Here is a 16018-nt window from a genome sequence, read left to right as displayed (position 1 = left end):
GCTGTGTCTGCAGAGCATCTGAAAATTTGGTGTCTTCGGAGGTATTTTTGCTTATCGTACAAATTCTGCTGTCAGTCTGAAGTCCAATAACCGAAGACTTGGGGTCTGCAGAGGTCCCTGCTTCAACAGTACTTGTATTTTGAGCAAGTTCATCCTCTGAATGATATAGCTTGAGCCGGATGTGCCAAGCCAAACTGCACACAGCTGAAACTGTTTTGAACTGGTGCACAACATTCCTTGGGATAAAATAAATGTCATTATCGAATAACTGAATTCTGGCATATCGAATGCCTTCCCTTCGCAGCTGATTAAGTTTTGCATCATCAACCCACTGGGCACACTGGAGGAAGAAAAAAAAAAAAAAGGGGTGAAAACTCTGATTTAGGACTCAGAGGACACCTGATCAACAGTTCATAGCATGCTTACCTGTGAGAGTGGAGGCTCATGCAAATCTAATTGCATTCGCTGAACTACCTCTAAGAAGTCTTCAGCATGAAAACAAATTACGTCTTTGGTTATACGAGGCTGCTCAGACCTACAGAAGAATAAGAACTGCACAGTCAGAGGCTGGAAGTAACATGCTACAGAGAATAGTCAAGAAAATCTGCAGGCAAGGATAAAGCAAATGATAAAAAAAAACCCAAAACAACAACTCTAGCATAACCTACGTTTTGTAGAAAAAAGGTAGACTAAAATGGATAGTTCTCAAACACAACCTCATTAAGCTGATTAAATGAATTAACCACAATTTCTTCACAAGCGGCAGTAAAAGCAGCAATGAATAGTCAACAAAACTCACTATTTTTTATTTTTATTTTTAATTGACCTCTGTCTGCCTTGATGCTGAAAGACAGATCCCCCAGATACACTGGGCTTACTCTGTCAACACCCTAACATGCTACACCCATCAGGTACCTCAAAGTATGCAGCGATCTGACCAGTGTTATGGCAAACACTGCTTAGTATCTTAGCCTCGAACACCTTGTTCAGAGTTAGTAGTAAAGCTGAATCTACATTAAGTTGCCACAATGCTAGTAAGCAGCAAGTACTGGCATGCTCAACAGAACACCCCTTAAAAATACATTCCTATTTGTGCTCACTAGAGTGCTATGGAAGAGCAAAATCTGAATCAGGGTTTGTCTCCGTATTTGAACTGTCAGAATTCACCTCTTGTCCCACAAGATCTCCCCCAAAGAAATGCACACTATTTATATAATTCCTTGTGAGACATCATCTAGAATTAACTAACAAAGGACAAAAAGCCAAATTTGGTTCTTCAATGGAAACATTTAAAACTAAGCTCCAAGTGGGTTTTTTTGAGGGATGTTTGAGCGTCCCTCTGCCTCCTGTGCCACCTGCCCCGTGCCCCACTCCTGCCGCCTCTGCCCAACAGGGCCACTCAGATTCACTGGGGACATGTTTATTTTATCTTGGTCATGACCTCAATAAAGCAAAAAATAACCAGTTTGGGGCTATTTTTTTTTTTGGGGGGGGGGGGGGAGGCGAAATCCCAAATCTACTACTGAAAGTACGCTAGGGAGAAATTTCAGTCCACACATTTTACTTCCAGTTTTACAAAGATTAAAAAGGCTATCTATATTTTGGTCTATATACCCCTGGAAAGGATTTAAGCAATGAAAACAAAAAGCTTATAGAAACATCGCTAGACAACGGCATAAAAAATTAGCTACATTAATCTACTTTTTATAATGCAGTTATGTTTTGGGGGTTTTTAATAGTAGGTATCTGCATCTGGAGTTAACAATATTTGTAAATGAAGTTAAGAATTAAAATAAATATGAAGAATATTTCCATACTAAAAGAACTTCAGTCCAAAGCAATGTTTTCACAGCAGTGTCTACTCTACATTTTACACATTATACAGGACAAAGTATAGTAAATGATTTTTTTTAAATCATTCCTTTTCTCAGTCCCTATATATGTGTGCAACAGTATACATTACCAAATCTGTACTGCAATTCCATCACAAAACACGACATTCCTTTTGCAAACACAGAGAAAAATCATTGCCAGATCACTTTTAATTCTGCATTTGCAAATTTGATATTTAGCACAACTTTGAGACTGTATTTTGCAAAACCTAAAGTTTAGGTGGGGTCCCCCCCAAAGCAAAATAATAGCAGGACAGCTCATTTAGTTGTCCAAAAAGACATTAAATCCAAACAGAACTATAAGATGACTTCAGAAAAAAATCAAAGTCTCTACTAGAGCACTGCTAGGACTATTTTTGACAGTAATTTTTTTTCTTTAACCTCATTCTTCAGAAGCACTGGACTCTGCTATAACTTCTCAAAACAGATTCAAGACTACAGGTTTTAACATTAATATTTCTGACCTAATGCATGCAATCTGGCAATATATAACAAATTCTTCCAATCATATAGAAAAGCACTAACACCTTCATGCTCTGGAACACAAACTTGAAAGCTGCTTGGTGCAGCACAGGACAGAGTGGTGTAATTTTGCCGGCAACAATGCCATGAAGTATCTTTTGCTGTCCCTGTAAAAACCCACCCAAATTTCCCACATAAATATCTTTAAAATTTCAAGAATTTAAAATTTCACTGACATTTCTTAAGTTCTAAAGCACACTTGGTATCACCTAGAAAAATGGCATTAAGTAATCAGCATGATCACAACACCAGTGTTTATCAGACTTTAATGCAGTGCAGTCTTTAAAATGTTTGCTAGCAATAGCCAGAGCTCTCTTCCAATTTGTAAGTATTCACAGAAATAAAAAAAGATTATTATCCACTAATTTTCACAAAACATCTCAAATCAAGAGCCTGTCACATATGGGAAACCAAAAATTATTTTTTTATTCATCTATGTTTTGTTTCCAGTTCTGTCCTCTATCCCCAAAAGTTGCTTTTTGTCTATCAACAGTTCTGTTCCTGTCTGTTCTGAAAGACACTGTTATCCTACCGAACATCAACATTCATTCCTACCAACTACTAAATAAATCCCACTATCTTTAGATCTACAGAAACGTCTTGATTACAAAGCTTTTTTTGCACACCCAATAAATTTTTATACTAACTAAACACAAACTAACAACTCAGTTCAGCAAGTCTAGGAATTACTTTTTTTTTCTCCTCAAAGAAAATATGAATTTTATATATGGTATCTCATCACTAAAATGAATGGGTTTACTGCCACAGTGCCCTAATCAACCCTAGAATACCTCTAACTTTCAGTTTTGTTCAACTACTATCAGATTGAAAAAAAAAAAAAAACAACCAAAAACCACCCACACAAACAGATTTTTCAAAATTTCCATGCATGTTGTTTCCTTTAAAATAAATCTACCCGCAGACCCGCAGCTGCTTACAAACTATGGTAAAGCTAATATCCGAAATTATTTTAATGTGTTACATTAATTAACGATGCTTCATTATCATAAGCCTTGATTAGTTCTCTTCATGTAAGTACAGTGAAGTGGCTTTTCAAAATTATACAAAAAAGTGGAAAGCGAAAGGAGAAATTAATGTCACTGAGGTCAAATAAAGTTCGAAATACATAATTTTGATTGTGTTGATTGTGCTATGAATTTTCTTCCTCCACATATGTCAGTCCCAAATTTTTTATTCTGCATTAAAAGATACATTTTCAGTCCTTACATTGAAGTGAAATGCTGATACTTTATTTTCAAACTGAAGTACTTTCAAGTTTGTTGGGCAGTTTTGCCTATTTTCAGATCACTTTTTAATTTACAGTTTTTATTGTAACTGATTCCATTCATTTTTTCACGTTTAAAAGGAGTTTAATGGAGTTTAAAGGAGTTTAAGGTTCCAGCACTTCCAGCATATGAGAGGAGATGATGGTTTAGACATGAAGAGCGTGAAAAGCATGAAAAGCAAGAAAACTTATTTTTAGAATGTAAATGAAGAGATAATGACTTCCAAGGGAGGAGCATCTTGTTATGAAGGTACAGGGTGAGAATGGGAAGTTACCACATACATGTAAATTACTATCAATTTAAATTCTTATTGATTTCCACAGCCTTGCAAGTTTGGGTGGTGGGGTTTAGGTTTTGTTTGGGGGTTTTTCTTGTTGTTGTTGGTTGGTTGGTTTGTTTTTGGTTTTTTTTGTTTGTTTTTTTTTTTTTTAACTTTCTTTGATAAAGGTTTGAGTCTCTCTCTCTCTCTCTCGTATGTGCAAAGTGTAATTTAAAATAATCAGATCTACACAGTATCTCAGCTCCTGCCCTGCTACCACTGCTCAGTCTTAATTCCCTCCAGCTTCTCGTGGCGCAAGCATGAATGCTCCAGCCATCATCAACCCGAAGAGGAAATAAACTGCAAAACCTCAGCGCCCAAAATAAAAACACATTAACATTTAACAATCCAGTTCTTCCCCACCGGCAATTATTCATTTTTCTATCTTAATGAACTCATGCATTGTAACACAAATTTCCACCATTGCATCCGAAGGGAATTAACTCTTCCAAATTCTAGACAGATATAAAGAGCAAGAGGTGTTTTTTAGTGTTTACATATGCAAAGGTAACCTCCAAAACTAAGGTCATTCTCCCAAAGCAAGGTTAGAAGACCCTGAAAAGGGCTTCTTGCATCTGGGCCAGGAAGCCCATGTGATTATGGGCTTTTAATTTCGGTAAAACATAAACAGCTTCAAATGAGATACATTAAGTTTCCTGAATCTCGTATGGGAATTCCAAAGACAAACACCAAAAAAAAAAAAAAAAAAAAAAATCACACAGGATTCTTCCAAGGTGATCTATCATAAATGAATCAGGGTGATAACAGCCATGATTTTGAAGCAGCAGCATAAAAATTCTGCTCATCTCCAGACAACACAAAGACTTGCCAAGAGGTCTTCATGTGCACCTCTGAGGCAGAAACTCAGGTCAGTCTGTATGCACTATTTAAAGTAAACCAAAAAGTGTTTTTACATCTAACAAACTCAGTTACAGCAACTCAATTATAGCTATTAAACTGTACCCAATCTAGCAGAGGGCAAACTCATCTAGTGCATAGAGACAGAAGGGGAAAAAAACAAGTCCAGTATCTACTAAGTCTTCATTAAATCTCTAATACTAGATTAACCTATTCTGTGCTCCTTCTACCAATTATACATGGAAATTCAGGCAAATATTTTTCAAACACATAGGCGAATAAGTCAATCAACACGTACCACTCTCCACAGTGCACAGCCTTCAATACTCCCACAGCAGCTGTAGTCTGGCGTTCAAAACCTTGTCCTATGTGATCCGCATGGGCTCGTGTCCGGTCTTCAAATAGCATTTCACGGGGTTCACTGGTTCGAGGTAGGTACTGCAAGTTTTTTATTTCATTGGTAGTTCTGTATAAGAAAAACCATATTAGTGACATAGACATTTCTCTTAATTAGCTGATTTCCACCATAGCCAATAGCATTGTATTCCTCCCTTCAGTGAGAACATATAGTCAAATGAGAAAAACAGTAACACTTAGGACAAATTTAAAATATAACGCACTATTTAAAAAAAATGAGAACACCTATGCAATTGAAAAGAAAACCAAACAAAAACACCACTGCAGTGTCAAAGCCCTGAGTGCACTAAAAGGCCCCAATGATTGAGCAGCCTGACCTGCAGTCTCCACCCATAAACCTGGACAAAGAGCCCAGGAACTCAGGCACTGTGAGACCAGGCCCTACCGTGATCAGCCCCTAGCAAGGAACTGCTGGTCTTTACCACTTTGACTTTTACAGATACATTTCAATTGTCCCTGAAGTAATTCTTCATCATTCATATTTCTACCAAACCACTAGGAAATGTGTATGTATATTGAGTTCCAGGTTGTAGAAGTGGGAATGAGAAGCAACAAAAAATAATTTCTTCATGGTTTAATGAAAGTGAAGTAAATGCTGCAGAGCAGGAACAGAGCCCCAAGACCATTTTCATGGCCACCTGGAGCAGACATTGTGTGCCACATTTTTGCAAGAGCTGTTTATAATCATAGGATAGCCAAGCTTGGAAGGGACATCTGGAGATTGTGTAGTCCAACTTCCCCCCCACTCAACTAAAGTGGGTTGCTCAGAACCGCCTCCAGTCAAGTTTCGAGCAACTCCAAAGATGGAGACTCCACAAGCTCTCTGGGCAACCTGTTCTAGTGTTCAACCATCCATACAGTAAAACTTTTTTTTTAGCTCCTTGTTTTAAATAGAATTTCTTGTAATTCAGTTTATGCCCATTCCCTCTGATCTCATCACTGGGTACTGCTGAAAAGCATCCTTCTTACAACCTCCCATCAGATGCTTATACGCATTGTTATGATCCCACTGAGCCTTCTTTTCTCTAGGGTAAATCCCAGTTCTCCCATGCCTGCCTTTCATGTCACCAGACCTGCTCCAGTATGCCCATGTCTGTCTTAGACTGGCAAACTCAGAACTGGACATGATACTCCAGATGTGTCTCACCAGTGATGAGCAGAGGGGAAGAATCATCTCCCTCAACCTCCTAGCAGTGCTCTTCCCAATCCTCTCCAGGAGGCTGCTGGCCTGCTTTGGCACAAAGGCACACTGATGGCTTATAGTCAACCTGTCATCCACCAGGACCCCCAAGTCCTTCTGTCAGGCTGTTGTCCAGCAAGTTGGGCTCCAGCCTGTATGGGCACATGGGGTTATTCCTCCCAGGGGCAGGGCTTTGCACATCCCAGCACTAACTTCATGAGTCCACTGAGCAAGCTCATTTCTAAAGCCTCTCAAGGCCCCTCTTACAGGCAGCGCAACCGTGTGGTGCGTCAACCACTCCTTCCAGTTTTGTGTCACGTGCAAACTTGCTGAGGGTGCGCTCTGTCCCATGATACCAGCCATTAATGAAGATGTTGAACAGTATTGGCACAAGGTGTGAATGTCTGGATTATTCCAGTAGCAACTGTCCTCCAGCACTGGACTTTGTGCTGCTGATTAAAACTCCTTGAGCACAGCAGTTAAGCCAGTTCTTGAACCACTTCATTATACATCAGTTTAGTTTGTGCTTCATTAATTTGTCTGTTAGGAAGTTATGGGAGATGGGTGTCCAGTGTGAAAAGCCTTGCTAAATTTAAGATAAATAACACCCTTGGCACTCCTCTCATCCTGTGAGCCAGTCATTTTGTTGCAGAATGCTATCAGGTGGATAAGGCATGATTTCCCCTTTGTAAATCAATACTGGCTACTCCCAACGATCATCTTGTGCCTCATGTTTGAAATGGTGTCCTTCCCAGGATGAAGGTGAGGCTGACCGGCCAGCAGTTCCCCAGGTCCTGCTTCTTACCCTTGTAAATGACTGGAGTGACATTTGTTTTCCTCCCGTCCTCAGGAACCTCTGCCAATTGTCATGACCTTTCCAAGACAATCAAGAGTGGCACTGTAATGACATTGGCCATCTCCCACAACACTTGTGGGTACATCCCATCAGGTCCCACGGGCTTGTGCCCATCTAATTTGAATGTCTAATATATTCCTTAACCTGATTCTCCTCCACTGAAGGAAAGTAGTCCTTGCTCCAGACATTCCTACTGTGTCTAGGACCTGGTATTCCTGAAGGTAAACCTCACCAGTAAAGACAAGGACAAAGAAAGCATTAAGCATCTTGGCCTTTTCTGTGTCCTTTGTCTCCAGGCCCTTTGCCCCATTCAGCAGATGCCTTACGTTTTCCCTAATCTTTCTTTTGCTGTCTATATGCCTGTAGAAGTCCTCATTACCCTTCACATTCCCTGCCAAATCCAACTCCAGATGGTCTTTGGCTTTAACTGCATCCCCTTCACGGTTGGACAGCGTCTCTATACTCCTTCTGAGGCACCTGACCCTGCTTCTACTTCTTGTATGCTCCCTTTTTATGTTTGAATTTTGAACAAAAGAACTTGAACTTCAAAGACATCATTTCTCATGGCACATAATATTCAAGTTCTGCAGAGGACATCCCTACTCTTAAGTCGGTACTTATACCCAGTACCACCACAAAGCTTGAATACATCATTTAACATTGGAGGTGTTACCTTTCAGAGGAGAGAAGCCTTTGTCCCTTGAGGTCTTTAAACACCCACTCACATTTAAGAACAGGAGTATTAACTCCAGTCTTGTGGCATACTTCAGTAGTTGTATGCCTATTCACATTACCCTCCAATTTTCACCTTAAACTCCTACTACAGCTCCAAAAAGGACCAGCACCTTACTTGGCCAGACAGTAAACAATTTTTTAAAAATCCACATCCTTAAAAAACAAAGCAAACTAAAAGTATATTTTGAGATGAAGATTTACAGAAATTTATACTAAAATATAATATCAACCAGTAAAAGGTTTGGGATAAAATGAATCTGTAGAGAAGGAATACTAATCAGACATTTACCAGGCAAAATAATTCAACATACCTCTTCCTTTTGAAAGGTGACTTTGGCATGTCAGCCACAGGGATCATCTGTTCTCCTGGACGTACCCACATAATGGGACCATCATCACTGTCTTTACGACTCTCTAATTTTAAACTAGAAAGTGTTCCCCATGGCAGTGTACACTAATGGGAAATACAAGCCACAATTTTGAAGTAAGTTACTTTAAAAACTTTTTAAAAGCAGCCTTTATCTGTCAAGATGAAAACATTTATTAGATCACTCAATCATCTAAGTAAGTATCACAGACTCTCACTTTATTGTAACAGTACTAGACAGTATATTGTTCCCCTTCTCCCAACCCATTCCCTTCTGTCCTTACTTTTAAGAAGGGTGATTCTTCCAACATATCAAGGAATTCAGGGAAATAATCCCCCACTTCCTCATCAACTGCTCCAACCAGGCTGATCTGTCTCATTGGGCCAGCTCTATACGTACCATGAGAGTATGTTCTTTTTACCTACAAGTAGAATATGACAGCAAAAGTTATACCAACTCCACTACCGCTCAAAGTCTACATTTAATAAACACCTTCAATCTCTATGCTCATGTTTTCTGATTGATATTAGTCCCACAGTCTTCAGTATACTTAAGATTATTATGAAATCAATTACTATGAACTCAAAGACAGAAGCTCTTAAAGAGACATAACAACTTGTATTTTATTTATTTTAAAGTCTGAAGGTAAGATTAACTATTTATTGCCTTTCAAGAAAATAACATTCCAAAGTAGTAACTGTGAAAAGCTATTAATGTATGTTCTGCTCAATAACTCGTAAAATGAGAATTCTTACCTGGATTACTCAAGTCTAACTGAATTTTTACCTTTTTCCTGTAACAGTCAGGCAAAACCCTGAGTTACAAATAATTAAACTCTAAACATTTCCTCTGCTAATCATCCCCTCCAGTATGGCCTCTGTGTGACGACATTAAGCGGAGCTAATTATCACAGTAAAGACAAGATTTGTAAAGAGTGAGTAGAGGAAGAAAGAGAATGACAGTTACTCCATTTTTGCTGTGCTGCGCTAACATGTCTTGTGCTCCCTTAAAACTTTAAGGGCTGTAACATTCACCTCATGAAAAAACTTTCATTTTTAACTTGAATAGAAACACATATTGCTATAAGTTTGGGGTTTTTTTTAAATAATCTGATCTGTTGTGTTACATCAACAAAATACTTAGGCTTGAGATTGATGAGGATCATTTCCTCTTAAGCTTCTGGTCTCCTATTAAACAGGCTGAAAGACACAGTAGTATTATTAGATGAAAGATGACCAGATCAGAACAGAGGGAAGAGCAGATGGATTACTGCACAAATGAAGTAAGGCTCTTACACTGCATCTCTAGACAGCCTGCATCCAAAGCAAGAAAAGAAAAAAGGTGCAAGGAAAACAGCTGATGAAGTACTGCTTAGCTATGGTCCTCACACAGACCATTAAAATTCCTAGTAGTTATGGCATTGCAGAGAAGAATTAGCAGCAATTCCTGAAAGTAGGACTAAACCATAGAACATGGAACAATACTGTGCACTTCTGAGAAGCTAGGCTGATGTAACCAGATGCATTCCAGAAATGCAGAACAGAATACTCTTCTTCAGATCATAGAATCATAGAATGGTTTAGGTTGGAAAGGACCTTAAACATCATAGAGTTCCAACCTCCCTGCCATGGGTAGGGACACCTCAGATCATCTCAGTCATCATACACACCCAGGAAATGAAGGACTGACTAAAAGTAGGATTTTACAAAATGTCTGAGCTAATGTAATGGCAAGCCATGACAGCCATACTGAAAAGAGCATTACCACTAGACAGTAGTATTCCCCTATTTCCCAAATCCTCAGTCATACATTCCTGTAGGGTTTTTTTGCATGGACAGCTGGTGATTTTGTGATTTTTTTTTTAAAAAAAAAAAAAAGAAAACCACCAGAAAAGATTAATTTCAGTTGTATCTGCACTGGCACAAAGCATCAGGAGCTCACACAACTAAAGCACTGGAAGAAGGAAGGGACACTCACTTGTCATTATGGGCTTACTAGATAGACCAATTCCAAAATACCCTAAAACCACCTTCTGAAGCTACAGATAGTCATAAACCTGTTACTCACAGTTTATTTATAAACCTAATATGCTAAAGGATGCTTCTTCCACTGGCATAAGTAGCTTAGTATTCCTTCATTCCAGTCCAGGATATTAAGCTGCTGTTTTCATCCACACCCCTGATTAAAGGGAACCATTTTTTCTGCCTTTTTCCTTGCTTCCTTCTGCTACAACTGCCATTCTCCCAGGTAACACGTGACAGGACAAGAGGAAATGGGAAGTTGTGCCAGGGGAGGTTCAAATTGGATATTAGGAAAAAATTCTTCACCGAAAGGGTTCGTAAGCATTGGAACAGGCTGCCCAGAGAAGTGGTAGAGCCACCATCCCTGGAGGTATTTAAAAGATGTATAGATGTGGCACTGAGGGACATGGTTTAGTGGTAGACTCGGTAGTCCCCCATGTCCCTAGTAGCCACTTTGGCCTAAACCACGACACAGTTTAACGGTTGGACTCTATAATCTTGAAAGGTCTTTTCCAACCTCAACAATTCTATGATTCACATAGCATATGATAAACTAGCTGTGGAACTACTCTAACTGAAAACTCTATGGCTTCCCCAAAAAATACCAACTGAAGTAAAGTTCAGAGAGGCCGTGAAACTTCCAGTTGATCAACTTGCCCGTCTGGCTTATGTACCACTAGGTGTTGGCAGTGAAGCATAAAGTCAGTGAAGTGTTTAAGCGCAACATAATCCTTGCTTAAGGTGGATCAATTAAGAGATTTCTTATATATTCCCAAAAAGACCATGTTACAAAGTTAGAACTTAAAGATCAACTTTTTTTTTGTCCATCCCAATTCACTCCTAGCTCTCCTGATCAATTACGTTTCCCTCATTCACTAAGTAGAACAGACTCCAAGATCCAGCTTGCAAGAGGTAAAATACCAAAAATAATACTGAGCTATTATCAAGTTACAAATGGTGAGCGGTTTCTTCTGGGACCATATTCAGAGTCGTATCATTGCAAATACACAGAATGAAACGTTTGAGCATTTAAGAACTCTGTGGTGTGGGTGCTAACACCAGCGCAGCAGCTAAGTACCTTACAGCCCCTTGCTCCCCAATGGTGAGAGACACGGGAGAGAACAGGAAAATCAAGGAAACACATCGGTCCAGATAAAGACAGTTTAATAAGTGAAGAAAAGAGGAAACTGAATAAAAGAAGAAAAACCCCCAAGTGGCGTTTTTCAGCACTTGCTACCTCCCAAAAGCAAATCAGTGCCCAGCCACCCACTGAGCAATAGCTACTTCCCAGACCAACACCCACCCCAGCCCCCTGTTTTTTATTGCTGAGCATGATGTTCCATGGTGTGGAATATCCCTGCAGTCGATTTGGGTCAGCTGCCCCAGCCATGTCCATTCCCAGCTTCTTGCCCTCCCCAGCCTGCTCTGCAGGGCATCCAGAATTGGGGGGGAGAAAGCCTTGACACCCTGCAAGCGCTGCTGAGCACTAGCCAAAACACCAGCAGTGTTATCAATCAACAACTTTAGTCACAAATCCAAAACACAGCCCCATAGCAGGATGCCATGAAGAAAATTAACTCTAACCTATCCAGACCCAGTATAAACAGGAAATAAATCCATGCTGGTGATGAAAAGGAAAGATCCACTCTCTCTTTTTCCCTTGTTTCCTGTTAGCATTAGGTCTTCCGAAGGTGGACAGGGAGACAGCTTAGGGAACTGATCTGCTTTTAATCCACAAATTACCTGAAGAATATATATATATATATATTTTTTTTTTTTAAGAAAACTATATAAATAATAATTAAAGACATAAGCCATTTAAAGCTAATGCCTGCCTAGAAAGAACAAGAGGGAATCTGGAAGAGGTGACAGCTGTGGGCAGTGAAGAGACTCCTATCTCATTTCTTCCATGGACTGGGTTATAGCATCCTAAATTCAGGTCAGGCGTTGCTATTTAAATGACACTATCTTATAGAAAACCATATATTAAAAGGTGAGGTCATTCTTAGAGGGAAGAACTAGCTAGCAAACAAAATTAATTTTCACTCACTCCAAAATTAGATTGCTACTAAGTAATGGTGTGAAAACACCAAAAACCTCCCACTGGTCTTTGACCAATGACAAAAGTAAAATGAATCCCCTTAAAGACAACCTTAAAGACAACAACAAAATAAACAGAATCTGTGGCATGTTGGATAACAGCAACGTTTTCCTTTGCTTTTACGGTAAGTATCCTTTGGCTGCTTTGCTCATAGAAAGAGAATAAGATTCCTCCACATAATTCTAAACTCACAAAAACAATGCTGATGTACTAAAACCAGCACTTCTCCATCAAATTCTATACATTAAATTATATACTGACCACAAATCAAGTATTAGAAACCTTTTATAAGGTAATCTTCCTGAATGTAATTTTTTTTTTTTCAGCTTTGAAGTCAGAAAGTCTGGAAAAGCAGTCCTCATAAAACAAAACAAAACAAAAAAATCCAAACCCACTGAACCCAAAATAAGTTCAAGAAACCCAAAAAGAAAGTGCCACCAAAGACCAACAAACAAAAAAAAACCCCAAAAACATTAAATCACCATAAAAATATGCTGGGAGATTAGAGGGAACAGTGGATTTCCATTTCACTACGCAAGTGCACAAGCAATGCATTTACACATTTGAATCTTAGAACTGAAAACGTCCAGCTTCACATTCACTGTCATTCCTCTAAATCTGTTATCTCAAATGCTATAGTCATGAAGAAGCAATGAAGCATTATTTATTTGGTATATTTTGAAAAAGAGCCCAAAAGGCTTTCTGTTCCTTGCCAACTCTTTTCAAATCCTTAAAAGCTTATATATATTTTCAGCTCCAAATGGGAACTAACAACTGACACATCAACATTTCACTGAACAAATATTCATTAAAATTGCTCTGTGTTTAAAAATACTTGCAAATCTACTTGGTTACTTTTTGCTTTTAAACCATATGTACCTTCATACTACTTTTGTTTTGTTGGGGTTTTTTTGTTTGTTTGTTTTTAAGGTCAAGGTTTTGGTATCTGAATAAGATGCCTTGACAGTTCCAGCATTATTCAAAAGTGATCCGTAACCATTAAAGCTTTAATTTTAATAAATATACCATTTCCCAACTGGAAGTTTCTGGAAATGAAATACCAAGATTTTTACTGCAGTTTAGTTCCACCAGTGTCCTTTTACCACTGCAGTCTGTGTATCACTTCACATGTTCCACCTTGCAGCTGAAATCCTCAAATACTATGATGGATGGACAGACATTTTAAAAAGCAAGATAACCTAGTATTCTGAATTCTGGTGCCGCAAAACCAGTGAAGCAGTCAATAAAGAATTAAAAAAATAATATTTTAAGAATAGCATCAATTAGATACGTTCATGGAAAGTGATCTTCTGAAAGCAAAGTAGTAAAAAAAACTGGCTGGATGGCCGTGCCCAGAGAGTGATGGTGAATGGAGTTAAATCCAGTTGGTGTCTGGTCACAAGCAGTGTCCCCCAGGGCTCGATGCTGGGGCCAGTTCTCTTTAATATCTTTATCAATGATCTGGATGAGGGGATTGAAGACATCCTCAGTAAGTTCACAGATGACACTAAGCTAGGCGGGCGTGTTGATCTGCTTGAGGGTAGGATGGCCCTACAGAGGGATCCGGACAGGTTGGACCGATGGGCCGAGGCCAATGGTATGAGGTTGAACAAGGCCAAGTGCTGGGTCCTGCACTTGGGTCACAACAACCCCATGCAGCGCTACAGGCTTGGGGAAGAGTGGCTGGAAAGCTGTCCGGCAGAAAAGGACCTGGGGGTGTTGGTGGACGGACGGCTGAATATGAGCCAGCAGTGTGCCCAGGTGGCCAAGAAGGCCAAAGGCATCCTGGCCTGTATCAGGAATAGTGTGGTGAGCAGGACGAGGGAAGTGATCATCCCCCTGTACTCGGCACTGGTGAGGCCCCACCTCGAGTACTGTATTCAGTTTTGGGCCCCTCACAAGAAGGACATTGAGGTGTTGGAGCGTGTCCAGAGAAGGGCTATAAAGCTGGTGGGGGGTCTGGAGGACAAGTCTTATGAGGAACGACTGAGGGAACGGGGGTTGTTTAGCCTGGAGAAGAGGAGGCTGAGGGGAGACCTTATCACTCTCTACAACTACCTGAAAGGAGGTTGTAGAGAAGTGGGGGCTGACCTCTTCTCCCTGGTGACAAGGGATAGGACGGAAGGAAATGGGTTCAAGTTTTTCACTTTAAGGGTGGTAAGGCACTGGAACAGGTTGCCCAGAGAGGTTGCTGAGGCCCCATCCCTGGAGGTGTTCAAGGTCAGGCTGGACGTGGCCTTGGGCAACCTGGTCTGGTGGGAGGTGTCCCTGCCCATGGCAGGGGGGTTGGAACTCGATGATCTTCAAGGTCCTTTCCAACCTAAACCATTCTGTGATTCTATGTCAGACGAGGTTTAGATTGGACATTAGCAAAAAAAATTTCACTGAAAGGGTTATTAAACATTGGAACAGGCTGCCCAGGAAGGTGGTGGATTCGCCACCCCTGGAGGTGTTTAAAAAAAAGGGTAGATGTGGTACTTGAGGACATGGTTTAGAAGTGGTTTTGTCAGGGTAGGTTAATGGTTGGACTTGATCTTAAAGGTCCCTTCCAAACTCAGCAATTCTATGATTCTATGATTATGCTCTTGTAACTCATGAAGATCTATGACAAGGTTCAGTCTCAGATCCTGTCCAAGCTGTCAGTACAAAGTTTGAGGCTTTTGTTTAGGTTTGTTTTTTCTTAATACAGAATAGGTGACCAAAAAGAACAACATACAGCTGTCATTTCATATTTATTGGCTGAAACTGTCAAGAAGCAATCTGGAAAGGTAACTATTTTCTAAGTGGAAAACAAACGAGCATGTGTTGCAGATCTCTAATATCATACCACGTGAACTGATTCTTTGTTCAGTGTTCTTCAATAAGAAATTTTTTTTTGCATGGAAGACAATAGGCTGCCTTTTTTTGGTAAGAAGAGAGCAGGGGAAAGGGGAAAAAAAAAGAAAAAAATGGGGGGGTTGCTAAAAAACATTAAAATTTTAATAACTAAGCATACATTTGAAGAGCTTAAAAGCAAGGAGAGAATTCTATTGAAAACAAAATTCTACTGAAAGATACTGAAACACAACTGAAGAGACACATAGTTCCAATATAAAGAATTCTTTCCAGAACACAGGAAAATAACACAATACATGGAAAGAGACACCGTACAAATCTTTATAGTGATAAGAAAATGAAATGCCAACCAATTATTTCAGATTTTCTTTAAAGAAAAATATTTTCAGCAATTCCCCTCAAATACTAGAAGAACAAATATTTTCAAGCAGGATTTCACAAATTAGAAAAGGAGTAAACAGCAAAAACCTCTCTGTAAAAGATAAACTTCTAAGAGCTAAACAAGGAGGACAACAAAGAGAAGGTAATATTAAAAAGGGGCTCAGAGAGAACTGGAATGAAAAGCTCTGTGTGCAAAACTTTAACAAGTGAGGACAACCACTCATTTGAAAAGTCACAACACAAACAC

At 39.5% G+C, this 16018-nt stretch overlaps 1 protein-coding gene across 1 annotated transcript in view; it reads right to left on the bottom strand.

The window, feature by feature from the left end:
* RSBN1L (round spermatid basic protein 1-like) overlaps positions 1-16018 on the bottom strand; it is a 45896-nt gene that overhangs the window by 478 nt on the left and 29400 nt on the right. The window contains exons 5-9 of the mRNA XM_009882998.1: positions 8717-8854; positions 8377-8519; positions 5176-5343; positions 427-535; positions 1-340 (exon numbers count right to left, since the gene is read on the bottom strand). The exon at positions 1-340 is cut by the window's left edge and continues 478 nt beyond it. Coding sequence (XP_009881300.1) covers positions 1-340; positions 427-535; positions 5176-5343; positions 8377-8519; positions 8717-8854 — 898 coding nt within the window. The remainder of the gene's footprint in view (positions 341-426; positions 536-5175; positions 5344-8376; positions 8520-8716; positions 8855-16018) is intronic.

This window comes from Charadrius vociferus, unplaced genomic scaffold (assembly GCF_000708025.1).
Source record: "Charadrius vociferus isolate BGI_N301 unplaced genomic scaffold, ASM70802v2 scaffold32, whole genome shotgun sequence".
NCBI classification, from domain to species: Eukaryota; Metazoa; Chordata; class Aves; order Charadriiformes; family Charadriidae; genus Charadrius; species Charadrius vociferus.
Note: the sequence above shows the minus strand (reverse complement) of the source record. Positions and strands in the feature narration are given on the sequence as shown.